Genomic DNA, 13,180 nt, shown 5'->3' on the forward strand with positions numbered 1-13,180 from the left:
GGTGGAGTTCCAAAATGACAGATGGCAGCTTTTAGGCCCTTAATAGCCAGATGTGCTACTGCGGCTGGATACCAATCAATAATCTTCACAGGGGAAGCATGTGGATGGATCCATAACAGTGGACCTTGTTGCCATAAAACTGCAGTGGGTAAATCCTTGGTATCTAGTACACAGAGTGAAAAAGGTAGAGACCAATCAATGCGTTGCAATTGGGCCTGTTTTATGGCATCTTCTACTTTTAGTAAGGCCTTGGTTGCAGCGGGAGTTAGCACACGAGGGGAGGTGATGTGGCCATCCCCTTCCAATATTTCGAACAAAGGTTTTAATTCCGCGGAAGGGATTTTCAAAAATGGTCTCAACCAGTTGATATCTCCCAAGAGCTTCTGAAAGTCATTGAGAGTATGGAGGTGGTCTCTACGGATTTCCAGTTTCTGGGGTATAATCTTATCAGGGAAAATAATGGATCCTAGAAAATGACCTGTGTCAGCGATTTGGACCTTTTCTGTAGCAATATGTAAGTCCCATTGTTTAAGGGTTTTTTGTAATAAGGAATAGGCTTGTTTGAGTAATTCTAAGTCTTTATGACACATCAATATATCATCCATGTAATGGATTAACAGTAAATTTGGATAGGTCTCCCTGACTGGTTTGAGGGCTTCCTGAAGATATAACTGACACATCGTAGGGCTGTTGGCCATGCCCGGAGGTAGGACCTTCCACTGGTATCTTTTATCAGGTTCAGTATGATTAATTGATGGGACAGTTAAAGGAAACCTGGGCCTATCAGGGGGGTAAAGTAGAATAGAGAAAAACAATCCTTGATATCTATTATTACCAAATTCCAATCTTTTTGTAGGGCCGAGAGTATAGGAAGGCCCCGCTGAATGGGTCCAAGGGATTCCATCTGATCGTTAATGGCCCTCAAGTCATGGAGTAGTCGCCATTTTCCTGATTTTTTCCTTATTACAAAAATTGGGGTGTTCCAAGGAGAGGTAGAGGGCTCCAAATGTCCCAATCTTAATTGTTCATCCATCAGTCCTGTAGCTGCCTGTAATTTCTCAGAAGTTAATGGCCATTGGGGAACCCACACCACATCCTCCATCTTCCATGGTATGGGTCGTGCTGCCCCAATGGTGCCTAGGAAAAACCCAGGCCTTGTTTATGGGGGTTGGCGATCGGTTCAATGGGCGTGAGACGACCCTGTTCTAATCGCCCTAGGCCTTTCCCTTCCTTATAGCCCATCCTTGACATCATGTGGGCCACTTGTGGGGGGTATTCATTAGATAAGGTCAGTTCCATGGTCTGCATAACGTCCCTCCCCCAAAGATTAACAGGTAGGGGAAGTACATAAGGAATAAATTGTCCCTGTCGGCCATCGGCAGTTGTCCAAGTTAGAGTGGCAGAGCTGATCATAGGGCACGACTGGTAGCCTAATCCTTGTAGCAAGTGAGAAGATTTTGTGGTAGGCCATGATTGAGGCCACCATTTTGAGGAAATTATACTTTTATCAGCCCCAGTATGCCTTCGAATTTCTTTCCATTAATTTCTAAGCTCAATTTTGGGCGGTTGTTAAGGTGAACCACCAAATATGCCGAATCATGACCAGTAGACCTCATGGGCCCCTTGATATCCTGTATCGTGGCCTGGGAGCACGAAAGGACTAATAACTGTGCTAGTCTATCTCCTTTACTTATGGAAAAAACCCCATCAGGACTTGAACAAAGAATCTGAACATCAAGAGAGCGCTAAGCTTCAACAAGGCCTGGATGGACTATCAGTCCTTGTAGGGTGAGAGATCCTCTCCCAAGGACAAGGCCTATGGTTCCCGGGGGTAGAGGCCCCACAGTCTGAGCAGGAATTGGCTGAATGCCCATCTGGGGCATTAGAAAGAAGTCGGAGGCGGCACGCAGGTCCAATTTTGTGTCGCCTCTTGGGGGACCTCCTCTGCCGGGGTCGTGGCCCTGTAAAAGCGGTTCCCATATCTTTGAGGGCCCTGGGACCGGGGGGCCCACCAGCCCGTTTTTGACATCTCATTAGGCCGAGGCTCCAAAGGAGGGAGTAGTTTACCTTTAATGTCTCTCACTGATCGGCACTGGCCAGCCCCATGGTAGCCTTTGCCACATCGGACACAGAGGGTTGCAGACCCCCTGTCTCATTTTGTCATCCTGCAGTCTCTTTTTAGATGGCCTGTTTTCCCACATTGAAAGCATGATCTTTTATCTGTCCCTTTAACGGGGTGTCGCTGGGATTGGAGAATGGCGGCCGCCAGGCCTGTGTTAGTAAGGGGCCCTCCAAGTTCCCTGCAGACTGAAAGCCAATCCTGTAGCCCTTTATTTCTTCAGGTGGCTATGGCTGCTCGGCACTTCTGGGTGGCTGACTCAAAAACGAGCTGTTCTATAAGCGGTGCTGCTTGTTCAGGATCGCCAAAGATTCGTCCTGCAGCCTCTGTCATTCTAGCTACAAAATCTGAGAAAGGTTCCTGGGGTCCCTGAATGATTTTTGTAAGTTGATTATCGATCCCTCCTCTCCTGGAGAGTGCCTTCCAGGCTCTAATAGCCGTGCTGGAGACCTGAGCATAGGCGCCCCAGTGGTAAGCAGACTGATCAGCTGCAAAGCGGCCCTGTCCTGTTAAGAGTTCGAAAGTCCATTCCTGTTGCTCAGGTGTTAAGGCTGTAGCATTCGATCCGGCCTGTGTTTGGACTGCCTCATACCAGAGCACTTTCCATTCCATGTATTGGCCCATGCTGGCAAGGGCTGCCTTAGCAATCATCTGCCAATCAGATGGTGTCAATGCCGTCATGGCCAACCTGTCGAGTTGTGTTAGAGTAAAGTTGGCCGTGACTCCATACTTTCTAACTGATTCTGCTAATTCCTTAATCTGATTATATTCAACAGGGGCATGGACCCGTCCTCCCTCCGGAGTCTCAAAGACAGGAAATGTCATACTCAGCTTTCTTCTCACCCTCTCAGGGACTAGCGAGAAGGTGCGTGAGCGTGTCTCATATGGAGGGGGCGCCGTTGGTGGCGGCCGCGCTAGAAGCCTTCTATTACTTCCCTTACGTTCATCGGGGTAATATCTTTCCTCCTCATATTTAGCTGCTTCCTCATCTAGCTCGGCCTCCTCCTCTGAGTCTAAGGTTTTATTTTCAGAGCTTTCAGAACTGTTGAGGTTCAGCGCTTCTAGCTCTTTCACAGGGTATAGGCTGGCTCCCCCTCCTGGTTTATGTGTAGAGGAGGAAGTGCCGGAATCTGAAAATTTCAACGCTCCCTTGTCTGCGAACTTACCGGGAGGGCCTTTTTTCTTTCTTAGGACGTCCTTTTTCTTGCGCGCGCCCAACCTCTCACTACGTTCGGTTTCTGACATGCTGTCCTGGACTACCTCGAGAGTGGCCTGTCCTTCTACTACTGCTGCCTTACATGTTTCATCCTCTAAACAATTCTTAACCAGCTTCCATATAGCTTTGGTCCCTAGGCGCAGATCCTCTTCCGCCAATTTTCTGTCAAGGTCCTTTCCAAGTTTATTCCATGAGGCAATTGTAAACGAGCCTGAACAGGCAAACCAAGGAGCCACCCTCTCCACCTCCTTCACAAAGTTTTTAAGTGTTCTTCCTCCAATTTTGATGTCCCTCTGCTTTAACACTGTTTCCAAGGCCGTGACCACAGACTGTGAGGATCCCATGATGGGGAAGGAACGCCGACGGCTTATCTATGTCTGTCTGACAAGGCGTGAGGTGAAAGGGTAGAGACAGTCACGCTGCTCTCTTATGTATGGGAGTCTTAACACGCGCCTCCCCGGACGGTGCCGCTTATCTACGTCGGCCTTATCGCATCCTTGCTCCTCAACAGTCAAAAGCGAAGGTAAAATGGAGCTGCGCGAAGCTCACTTATTTACGAGAGACTGAGACGTGCCTTCAGCTGCTGTCACCTATTCGTATCAGACCAACCACACCAAAATCGTCCTTTTAACAGCAAAAACGGTGAAAACAGAACATAATAATAAGAAAGAGTAGGGTGGCTCTGAGGACAAATACTATAGCCTCAACAAATCCTTCCCAAGGCGGTGACAGCCCCAGACCAAAGTCCAAGAGAGGCATGCCTCTCCGAACGTACCTGCCTGCAGTTCTGAATCCTCCTTGTCGCCAAGGGGTCTCCGAAGGTGCTGACGATGGCGAGGTCTTTCCCGGGTTTTCGGCACCAGATGTCGGCGCTACGTCTCGCCAGCAAGAATGACATGGCACACACAGGATCCTTCTGCAGAAAAGCTTTAATGCGACTTGAGAGGGAGAGCATAAGCTTACAATGCGGAGACCCTGAGAGAGGAATAACCGTCCCTTATATAGGAAACTATCCTCGCCTAGGACGTGTCACTCTCTGACTAGTCGCTGCCAATTATGCCAGATGACGTACCAAAGCGTACGTGTCCCTTTGAGTAAGGAAGTTACCAGGCGCCTGTGTATTGCCCTTTTTACTAGGTGCGTCCTGCCGGATGCCGGCGCCATCTTGTAATGGAGTATGTGAGGGCAGCTCCTCACAGTACAATAAGAACTTCAAAACTCTGAAGAAAGAAATTGAAGAAGACCTCAGATGATGGAAAGATCTCCCATGCTCATGGATTGGCAGGATTAATAGAGTAAAAATGGCCATTCTACCAAAAGCAATCTACAGATTCAATGCAATCCCCATCAAAATACCAATCCAATTCTTCAAAGAGTTAGACAGAACAATTTGCAAATTCATCTGGAATAACAAAAAACTCAGGATAGCTAAAACTATCCACAACAATAAAAGGACTTCAGGGGGAATCACTATCCCTGAACTCAAGCAGTATTACAGAGCAATAGTGATAAAAACTGCATGGTATTGGTACAGAGACAGACAGATAGACCAATGGAATAGAATTGAAGACCCAGAAATGAACCCACACACATACGGGCACTTGATTTTTGACAAAGGAGCCAAAACCATGAAATGGAAAAAAGATAGCATTTTCAGCAAATGGTGCTGGTTCAACTGGAGGTCAACATGTAGAAGAATGCAGATCGATCCGTGCTAATCACCCTGTAGAAAGCTTAAGTCCAACTGGATAAAGGACCTCCACATCAAACCAGATACACTCAAACTAATAGAAGAAAAACTAGGGAAGCATCTGGAACACATGGGCACTGGAAAAAATTTCCTGAACAAAACACCAATGGCTTATGCTCTAAGATCAAGAATCGACAAATGGGATCTCATAAAACTGCAAAGCTTCTGTAAGGCAAAGGACACTGTGGTTAGGACAAAACGGCAACCAACAGATTGGGAAAAGTTCTTTACCAATCCTACAACAGATAGAGGCCTTATATCCAAAATATACAAAGAACTCAAGAAGTTAGACCGCAGGGAGACAAATAACCCTATTAAAAAATGGGGTTCAGAGCTAAACAAAGAATTCACAGCTGGGGAATGCCAAATGGCTGAGAAACACCTAAAGAAATGTTCAACATCTTTAGTCATAAGGGAAATGCAAATCAAAACAACCCTGAGATTTCACCTCACACCAGTGAGAATGGCTAAGATCAAAAACTTAGGTGGAAGCAAATGCTGGCGAGGATGCGGAGAAAGAGGAACACTCCTCCATTGTTGGTGGGATTGCAGACTGGTACAACCATTCTGGAAATCAGTCTGGAGGTTCCTCAGGAAATTGGACATTGAACTGCCTGAGGATCCAGCTATACCTCTCTTGGGCATATACCCAAAATATGCCCCAACATATAAAAAAGACACATGCTCCACTATGTTCATAGCAGCCTTATTTATAATAGCCAGAAGCTGGAAAGAACCCAGATGTCCTTCAACAGAGGAATGGATACAGAAAATATGGTACATCTACACAATGGTATATTACTCAGCTATCAAAAACAACGAGTTTATGAAATTCGTAGGCAAATGGTTGGAACTGGAAAATATCATCCTGAGTGAGCTAACCCAATCACAGAAAGACATACATGGTATGCACTCATTGATAAGTGGCTCTTAGCCCAAATGCTTGAATTACTAGATGCCTAGAACAAAGGAAACTCAAGACGGATGATCAAAATGTGAATGCTTCACTCCTTCTTTAAAAGGGGAACAAGAATACCCTTGGCAGGGAATAGAGAGGCAGAGATTAAAACAGACACAGAAGGAACACCCATTCAGAGCCTGCCCCACATGTGGCCCATACATATTCAGCCATCCAATTAGACAAGATGGATGAAACAAAGAAGTGCAGGCTGACAGGAGCCGGATGTAGATCTCTCCTGAGAGACACAGCCAGAATAGAGCAAATACAGAGGTGAGTGCCAGCAGCAAACCACTGAACTGAGAACGGGACCCCCGTTGAAGGAATCAGAGAAAGAACTGGAAGCAACCAGAGCTTCCAGGGACTAAGCCACTACCTAAAGACTATACATGGACTGACCTGACCCGGGACTCTGACCTCATAGGTAGCAATGAATATTCTAGTAAGATCACCAGTGGAAGGGGAAGCCCTTGGTCCTGCTAAGACTGAACCCCCAGTGAACGTGATTGTTGGGGGGAGGGCGGCAAGGGGGGGAGGATGGGGAGGGGAACACACATAAAGAAGGGGAGGGGGAGGGATTAGGAGGATGTTTGCCCAGAAACTGGGAAAGGGAATAACACTCGAAATGTAAATAAAAAATACTCAAGTTAATAAAAAAAAAAGAATAAATAGAGAGGTTCAGCAGTTAAGGGCACTGATCACTCTTACAGAGGACCCAGGTTCAATTCCAAGCATCCACAGGACTGCTCACAACCTTTTGCTGAATCCAGGGAGTCTGTCACCCTCTTCTGGCTTCTTCAGGCACCAAGCTTGTACACCATATATGGAAACATATGGTAACAAAACACCCATACATGTAAATAAAAGAATAAATAAACAAAACATCATCAGGAAAGTGATACAATCTATTAGAATATATCATACCTCTACAAAAATGGATGGAGATGGCATTCGTGACAATCTGGGTGTTGCAATTATTTTTACTGCCTTGTAAGCCAAGGAAACTTCATGTATAACTAACAGTTTTCTTGGATAAGACTTTTTTGACTTGCATAGAAATGATGTCACAGAGGACTTCTATACACATATATATTACACCTTAGTTATTGACTGAACTTGTAATTTTAATTTAAATACAGAAGGAAAAGAACTAGTAGTAAAATTAGAAAAATATAAAATAAGAAAAGAGGAGTGAAAGATTTTCTAAAGCTATGTTTACAGAGTGAAATTTGTAGAATCCAAACATCACATGAGTGGTGGTTGTAGCAGCTTGTTCATAGGTAGTAATAGATCAATGGGTCATTAGTTAATAAGGTTAAAAGCCCACTGAATGTGGAATAAATCATGAAATCCAGGACTGATGGGAAGAAACATTAATAAGAAAAAAAGAAAAAATCATTTCAACACTGCAATGAAGAAGTGGTCAATACTAGAAAAAAAAAGAATGTGTAAGTAACAGAAAGATACAAGAATTTGCTTTTTTGTTAAATTGTAGAAAACATTCATTTCAAGGTTGATCTAGCCCACTTTTCACCTATTACTCTACAGGTAAATAACAATAAGGAATCTACAAGTAGAATAAAATATAATAACCATTTTACCTGAATCTGCTATGTTATCAAGAAAAAATGTCTCATAGAAAATGGAATCAGTACTAAAAAAATGGCTCCATGTAACTATAAAGACTTACCGAGAAGTCTTAGGTAAAATATGGTCAAATTTTTACAATTAACACAGTAACTGTAAAAGGATAAATTTGTATTGAACCATCTTCTTAGAAACATAACATTGACTCCAGGTAAAAGGGCAAAATAAGAAACAGTCATTTGTATTAATAGATAAAAAAAATTAAACAAACGTGTTACACAGCAATCTAGGAATAGGCTTGAGCTAATTCAAAGATCCAGTTTTTACAATGTTGATAGGATGTTGCTACCTGTTGAGAAACACTACAGACTCAAGTATACTGTCAGTATTAATTGCATTCCTTCATTTTTCTCTTCTAATTAAAAACTATAGCCTCTTTAGATTGACAGAAACATTTCTGTAGCAGGTAAAGATTGTACTTTACCATTGATCCAACTTCTTGTCCAAGCTGGGACACAGTGAACTATTTTTTTTATTCTAACATCAAAAGGAGCCATGGCTTTCATAAACATGACTCTCTTATGTCAGTGGTCCTGCTGAACATTTGAACATTGTCTTCAGGAATATGTGACACAAGCCAAAACCTAGATTATATAATTCTTTGAAATATCATATTATGTTGTTCCTAGTATCTACATTTTGCAGGTTATTCCTGTGCTTCTGTGTGTTTAATGAAATGAGTTTTTAAAAAAGTGATTGGCTTCAGTTATGATGAAAATATGTTTTGAACATTCATTCTCTCCTCTTTTAACTTCTACTGTGCAGTGAAAACCTGAGTTCTAATAAAATGGTATCTCTTGTATGTCATGCGTTTATTTAATTGTGGACAAGAGACCAGGTTTTCCCAGAAGTATTCTGAAAGAATACCTATGAGGTCCAATCTTGCACAGGCAGCCAGAGCATTTAAGACCTTAAAGGTCTTCCATAGATGCCAAAATGATATTTCTTTTCTACCTAAGTGTTCAACGTTAAGTGAGAATTATTTTTAAAGCAAAAAACCAATTACCTTACAAATTCACAGTGGGGAAAAAAGGCTCCAAAATGTATTGAGTATCAGAAGTTTTAGAAGCCAGGATTTCCTTTTGGATATACAGATTAAATAGCTTGATTCACTGGAAATTGACACTATATTTAAAAGTTATTCATATTTGTGACTTTCTACCTCCAATCTCTAAGTGTCTCATCTTTCTTATATTTTTGGGCAGGTTCATTTTCTGTTCTTATTTAATATTCCATTGTTGAGGAGAAACCCTAGGAAAGTGAGATGTGTATCTCTAATATACAGTCACTTATGATATAGTTAAATTTTGTTAGAGTTAAATTTATAAAAAGACAGGCACTCCACACATTGAGTCATCTGGAGGAAAAGCTCGCCATGGTCCTCTTATTAAAGAGCTCAGGTTGATGGAGGATGGAATTCTGGCTTGGTCACTGCACAGCCCCTTAGCTGACAAAGGAGTGTGGCAGTCAAGGAGTTACTGAAGTGAAGCTGGATTCTCTGATGAGTTTGCTATAGCAGTGGTGCTCTTGCTGGTGAGTTATACATTGGGATTACTGGGTAAAGTGCATTGTTCTACCTGTAACCCATACTCTTGAATTGAATCAACTCCTGGAGAGATGCACACTACAGCTACCGCTTTAAAAAATACCTGAAAGATCAACATGTATGAATGCTGTCCATTGCTCTTCTTCAGCATAGAACCCTTCTTACAAGGAGAAAGGGACTGGGGCTCTTCTAGTTCCAGGGACAAGATTGTCACCAAATATGTCATTTCTCAACATATTTAGAATATTTTCTGATTTGAAAATTAATTGTGATTTAATTTATTAATCACAGAGGTGTGATATGATAATTTGACACACATGTACAGTGCATAGTGTGCATGGAAAACATCAGGCTAGTGGACATCTTTTACACTGATTCCAAGTGACCCTTTTACAGACTCTCATTGGGTAATAGATGTGATTGTGACAGGGATTCACAGGAGTAAGGAGTTCAAGTGTGTCCACTGCTCTGGGATGCCACAGCACACTCTGTCCTTCAAAGGGAAGCATCCACATCTAAAACACTTTGTGTTTGGGGTGGCCTGGGGAGGTTTATAGAACCAGAGCTGCTGCTGCTGCTGCTGCTGCTGCTGCTGCTGCTGCTGCTGCTGCTGCTGCCATAGACTAAGTTTTGTCTTTAGAGAATGAGAAATCAGATTAGAGGATTTCCAACATATTGAACAAAAGCAAAAATTCTTCTCATATTGCAATGAAGAGAAAGGAAAATTTACCTTTTCTGATTTCAGAGCATTTAAAACTGACTTTAACACCAGGAAGGATTAGCAGACACTGACCAATGCTTCTAATGATGAGAAGCGAGGACAGGGCTGGTCTCAGTGGCCCAGTCCCTATTCCAGCTTTCAAGAAGTTCAGGACAGGATTAGAGTTGATAACATCTGAGCTACTGAGCAAGATGAGTGAGACTGAGCCTCATAAGTCAATTACTAAGGCTGTAAATCAGGGCACAGTGCATGCCAAGGTCAGGCATTTGATCCCAGTAACACAGGCACAGGCACAGGCACACACAAATGCACATGCACATGCACCATTTAAATCAGCAGACAATGCCACACTTTCAGCAGTGACTACTAACAGGATCCTGATAACATCTGACACTGGGGGTAATTAAGGAACAAACAAAAAACTGGACTTAAGGAATAGTGGGGAGGTATGGATTAACTGAAGTCTTTATATGAAAGGTAGTAATCATTTCCTACCTTGCACTATTAATTTCTGCTTAATTCTCCATCTTAAGAAATATTTTGAGAGTTTGAAAATTGTTGCCTACTCCTCTGCTCATTTAAAGTAGTGTACTTGCTTTAGGTTACAGGTGAGTAATATGTGTATAATGTAATAAAATGCCTAGTATGAGTTCACATGATGGTCTCTTGCATTACATAATCCTTTGAGGGCATATAGTATCTTCTCAATTTTTACATTACACAATGATCTCAGTATTTTGTTCATTTCCTGGACTCATTCTGTGCTTTGATTCCCTAAGACTCCCCTGTCTGTATTATGTTAACATGGATAACAAAAATGAGTGAGTGAACACTGTCAAGAAAGAGACCCAATTCCAGTCTTTCACCAGTAAGGATCTGCATCACATATAGAAAATTTGCTGAGAATTATATAACAGTTTATTTTAAGATTATTGGAATTTCATTCTGTGATCTCAAAAATGTTTATTCTTATTTCCTCAGTTATAACTTATAAACATCATTGAATCAAGAGAGATGGACAACTCCATCTATGTACAAATGGTAAGGACAGAGAACCCAAATCGTGTTTCAAAGTTTAGTGTGTCAGGTATGAATGGAAATAGAAAGTCTTGCATTGAAGCATATATCACAACAGGTTAAGCAAAACTAAGAGTGTTAATATACAGGGTAGAAGAGAGAGTGCCCTAATCAGGAAACTATCGAATGTAATAGTTGTCATTTCCTCCTCAAGGACATTTGTCACCAGGCCATGCCCTTTCCAGATTTTATCTGCTTTACTGTTTCCTTCTAAGCCATGGAGACAGGAAACCACAGCTGTGGGACAGACTTCACTTTGGTTGGTCTTTTCAAGTATGGACACCTGGACACCATCCTCTTTACAGTCATTGCCCTCCTATTTGCGGTGGCTCTCATAGGCAACATCACACTGGTCCATCTCATCAGGCTGGACCGAACACTCCACACCCCCATGTACTTCCTCCTCAGCCAGCTCTCCATCATTGACATGATGCACATCTCTACCACTGTGCCCAAGATGGCAGCTAACTTCCTGTCAGACACCAAGACCATATCCTTTCTGGGATGTGCCATCCAAACCTTTGTGTTTCTGACCCTGGGTGGGTCTGAAGCCCTCCTTCTGGGCTTCATGTCCTATGACAGGTATATAGCCATCTGCCAGCCCTTGCACTACCCTTTGCTCATGAGCAGAAAGATCTGCTGCTCCATGGTAGCCAGTGCCTGGAGCAGCAGCTCCATTAATGCTTTTGTGCATACAGTGTATGTATTTCAACTTCCGTTCTGTGGATCTAGAATTGTTAACCACTTTTTCTGTGAGGTTCCATCTCTCCTGCCACTTGTGTGTGAAGACACGTCCCAATATGAGCATACAGTCCTCATGAGTGGCATTGTCATTCTATTGTTACCCTTCCTGGCCATCCTAGTTTCCTATGCTCGGGTGTTGGTTGTTGTATTCCAGATGGGTTCGGGGAAGGGACAGAGTAGAGCAGTGTCCACCTGCTCCTCCCACCTGACTGTGGCCAGCATGTTCTATGTCACTGGTCTCTGCACCTACACACAGCCACACTCCTTGCATTCTCCTGGGAGGGACAAAGTGGTGGCTGTGCTCTACTCAATCGTTACCCCTGTTCTGAACCCATTCATCTACAGCCTGAGGAACAAGGAGGTGATGGGAGCCCTGAGGAGACAAGTGGGATGATGTATACTGACACAGGACTTCGGGTTGCCCTGTGGACTGATGTAAAGTCTGGTCTTTATACTCTCTGGGATGATTTCAGGATTGACATTCTGATGGAAGCTCACTATCTTGTGTCACTGACTGAACAAGAGCATAAACATTTGCCCACACAGTTTCACAGAGTTGATGGTTTGAATCTGATTGTTGGCTCTGAGAGAGATGGAAGGGCTTTGTCTCTGAACCTGGCATCTCTGGCTGCCTGTCAGGTTGTGTTGACTTCCACAGAACTTTCTTACCTTCTGCTCTGATGCAAGGCACCATGGCTTCTCAGACTGTGGGAGTCAGTACAGGTGCTTGCTATCTTTCTTGGGATACTTTCTGAAGTTTATAAGCACAGCTGTACATTTTGCAGACATTTTACATAAATCTGGACTATTTCCTTGATTTTCCTTTGCAGGTACAGTTATTATAGAAGAGTGTGTGTTTTTATACAATAACATGTTTTAAGGACAATTCTGAAAAAATTGTGTAAGAAGGTACGTTAATGCTTGCTGAGATGACCTGAATAAGATTTCTAAGCTCTCCTAAGCTGTTTAATGATGTCTTGCTGGCTCTCTTCATCAATACTGTTCCCCAAAATGCACTAATGACTTTGTAATAAACATTATCAATGGATGTGTCTGCCAGTATGCACTCTGTCTTTTTCCATAAACACCATTATATTGATCTCTCAGCAGCCATACTAGCTTATGTTAAGGACATTTAGACAAACAGAACTAGAATGCTTCTGCTTTGAAATCTATAGGCAATTTCTGTATTTTGTCTATAGCTAATATACAATAAATGCCAACAGCAATAATGTTGTATCAAGAAAACTTCCAGGCTGGAGAGATGGCTCAGCTGTTAAAGGCTAGGCTCACAACCAAAAATATAAGAAAACTTCCTGAAAAATATATATATATATATCAATCCTGAAGCTCTATATGTGGACCAAACACTAGTTTTTGAAAAAAAAGTTGTTGCCAGTTA

The 13,180-nt window shown here is 42.6% G+C and overlaps 1 protein-coding gene across 1 annotated transcript; it reads left to right on the plus strand.

The window, feature by feature from the left end:
* The first annotated feature begins 11,251 nt into the window (after nt 1-11,251).
* Nucleotides 11,252-12,172, plus strand: Or2ak5 (olfactory receptor family 2 subfamily AK member 5). The gene is given in 1 exon segment (NM_001000019.1): nt 11,252-12,172. A coding segment is annotated over 1 exon segment (921 nt).
* Nucleotides 12,173-13,180: the final 1,008 nt, after the last annotated feature.

The sequence above is a fragment of the Rattus norvegicus genome, chromosome 10, assembly GCF_021556685.1.
Source record: "Rattus norvegicus strain SHRSP/BbbUtx chromosome 10, alternate assembly SHRSP_T2T, whole genome shotgun sequence".
NCBI classification, from domain to species: domain Eukaryota; kingdom Metazoa; phylum Chordata; class Mammalia; order Rodentia; family Muridae; genus Rattus; species Rattus norvegicus.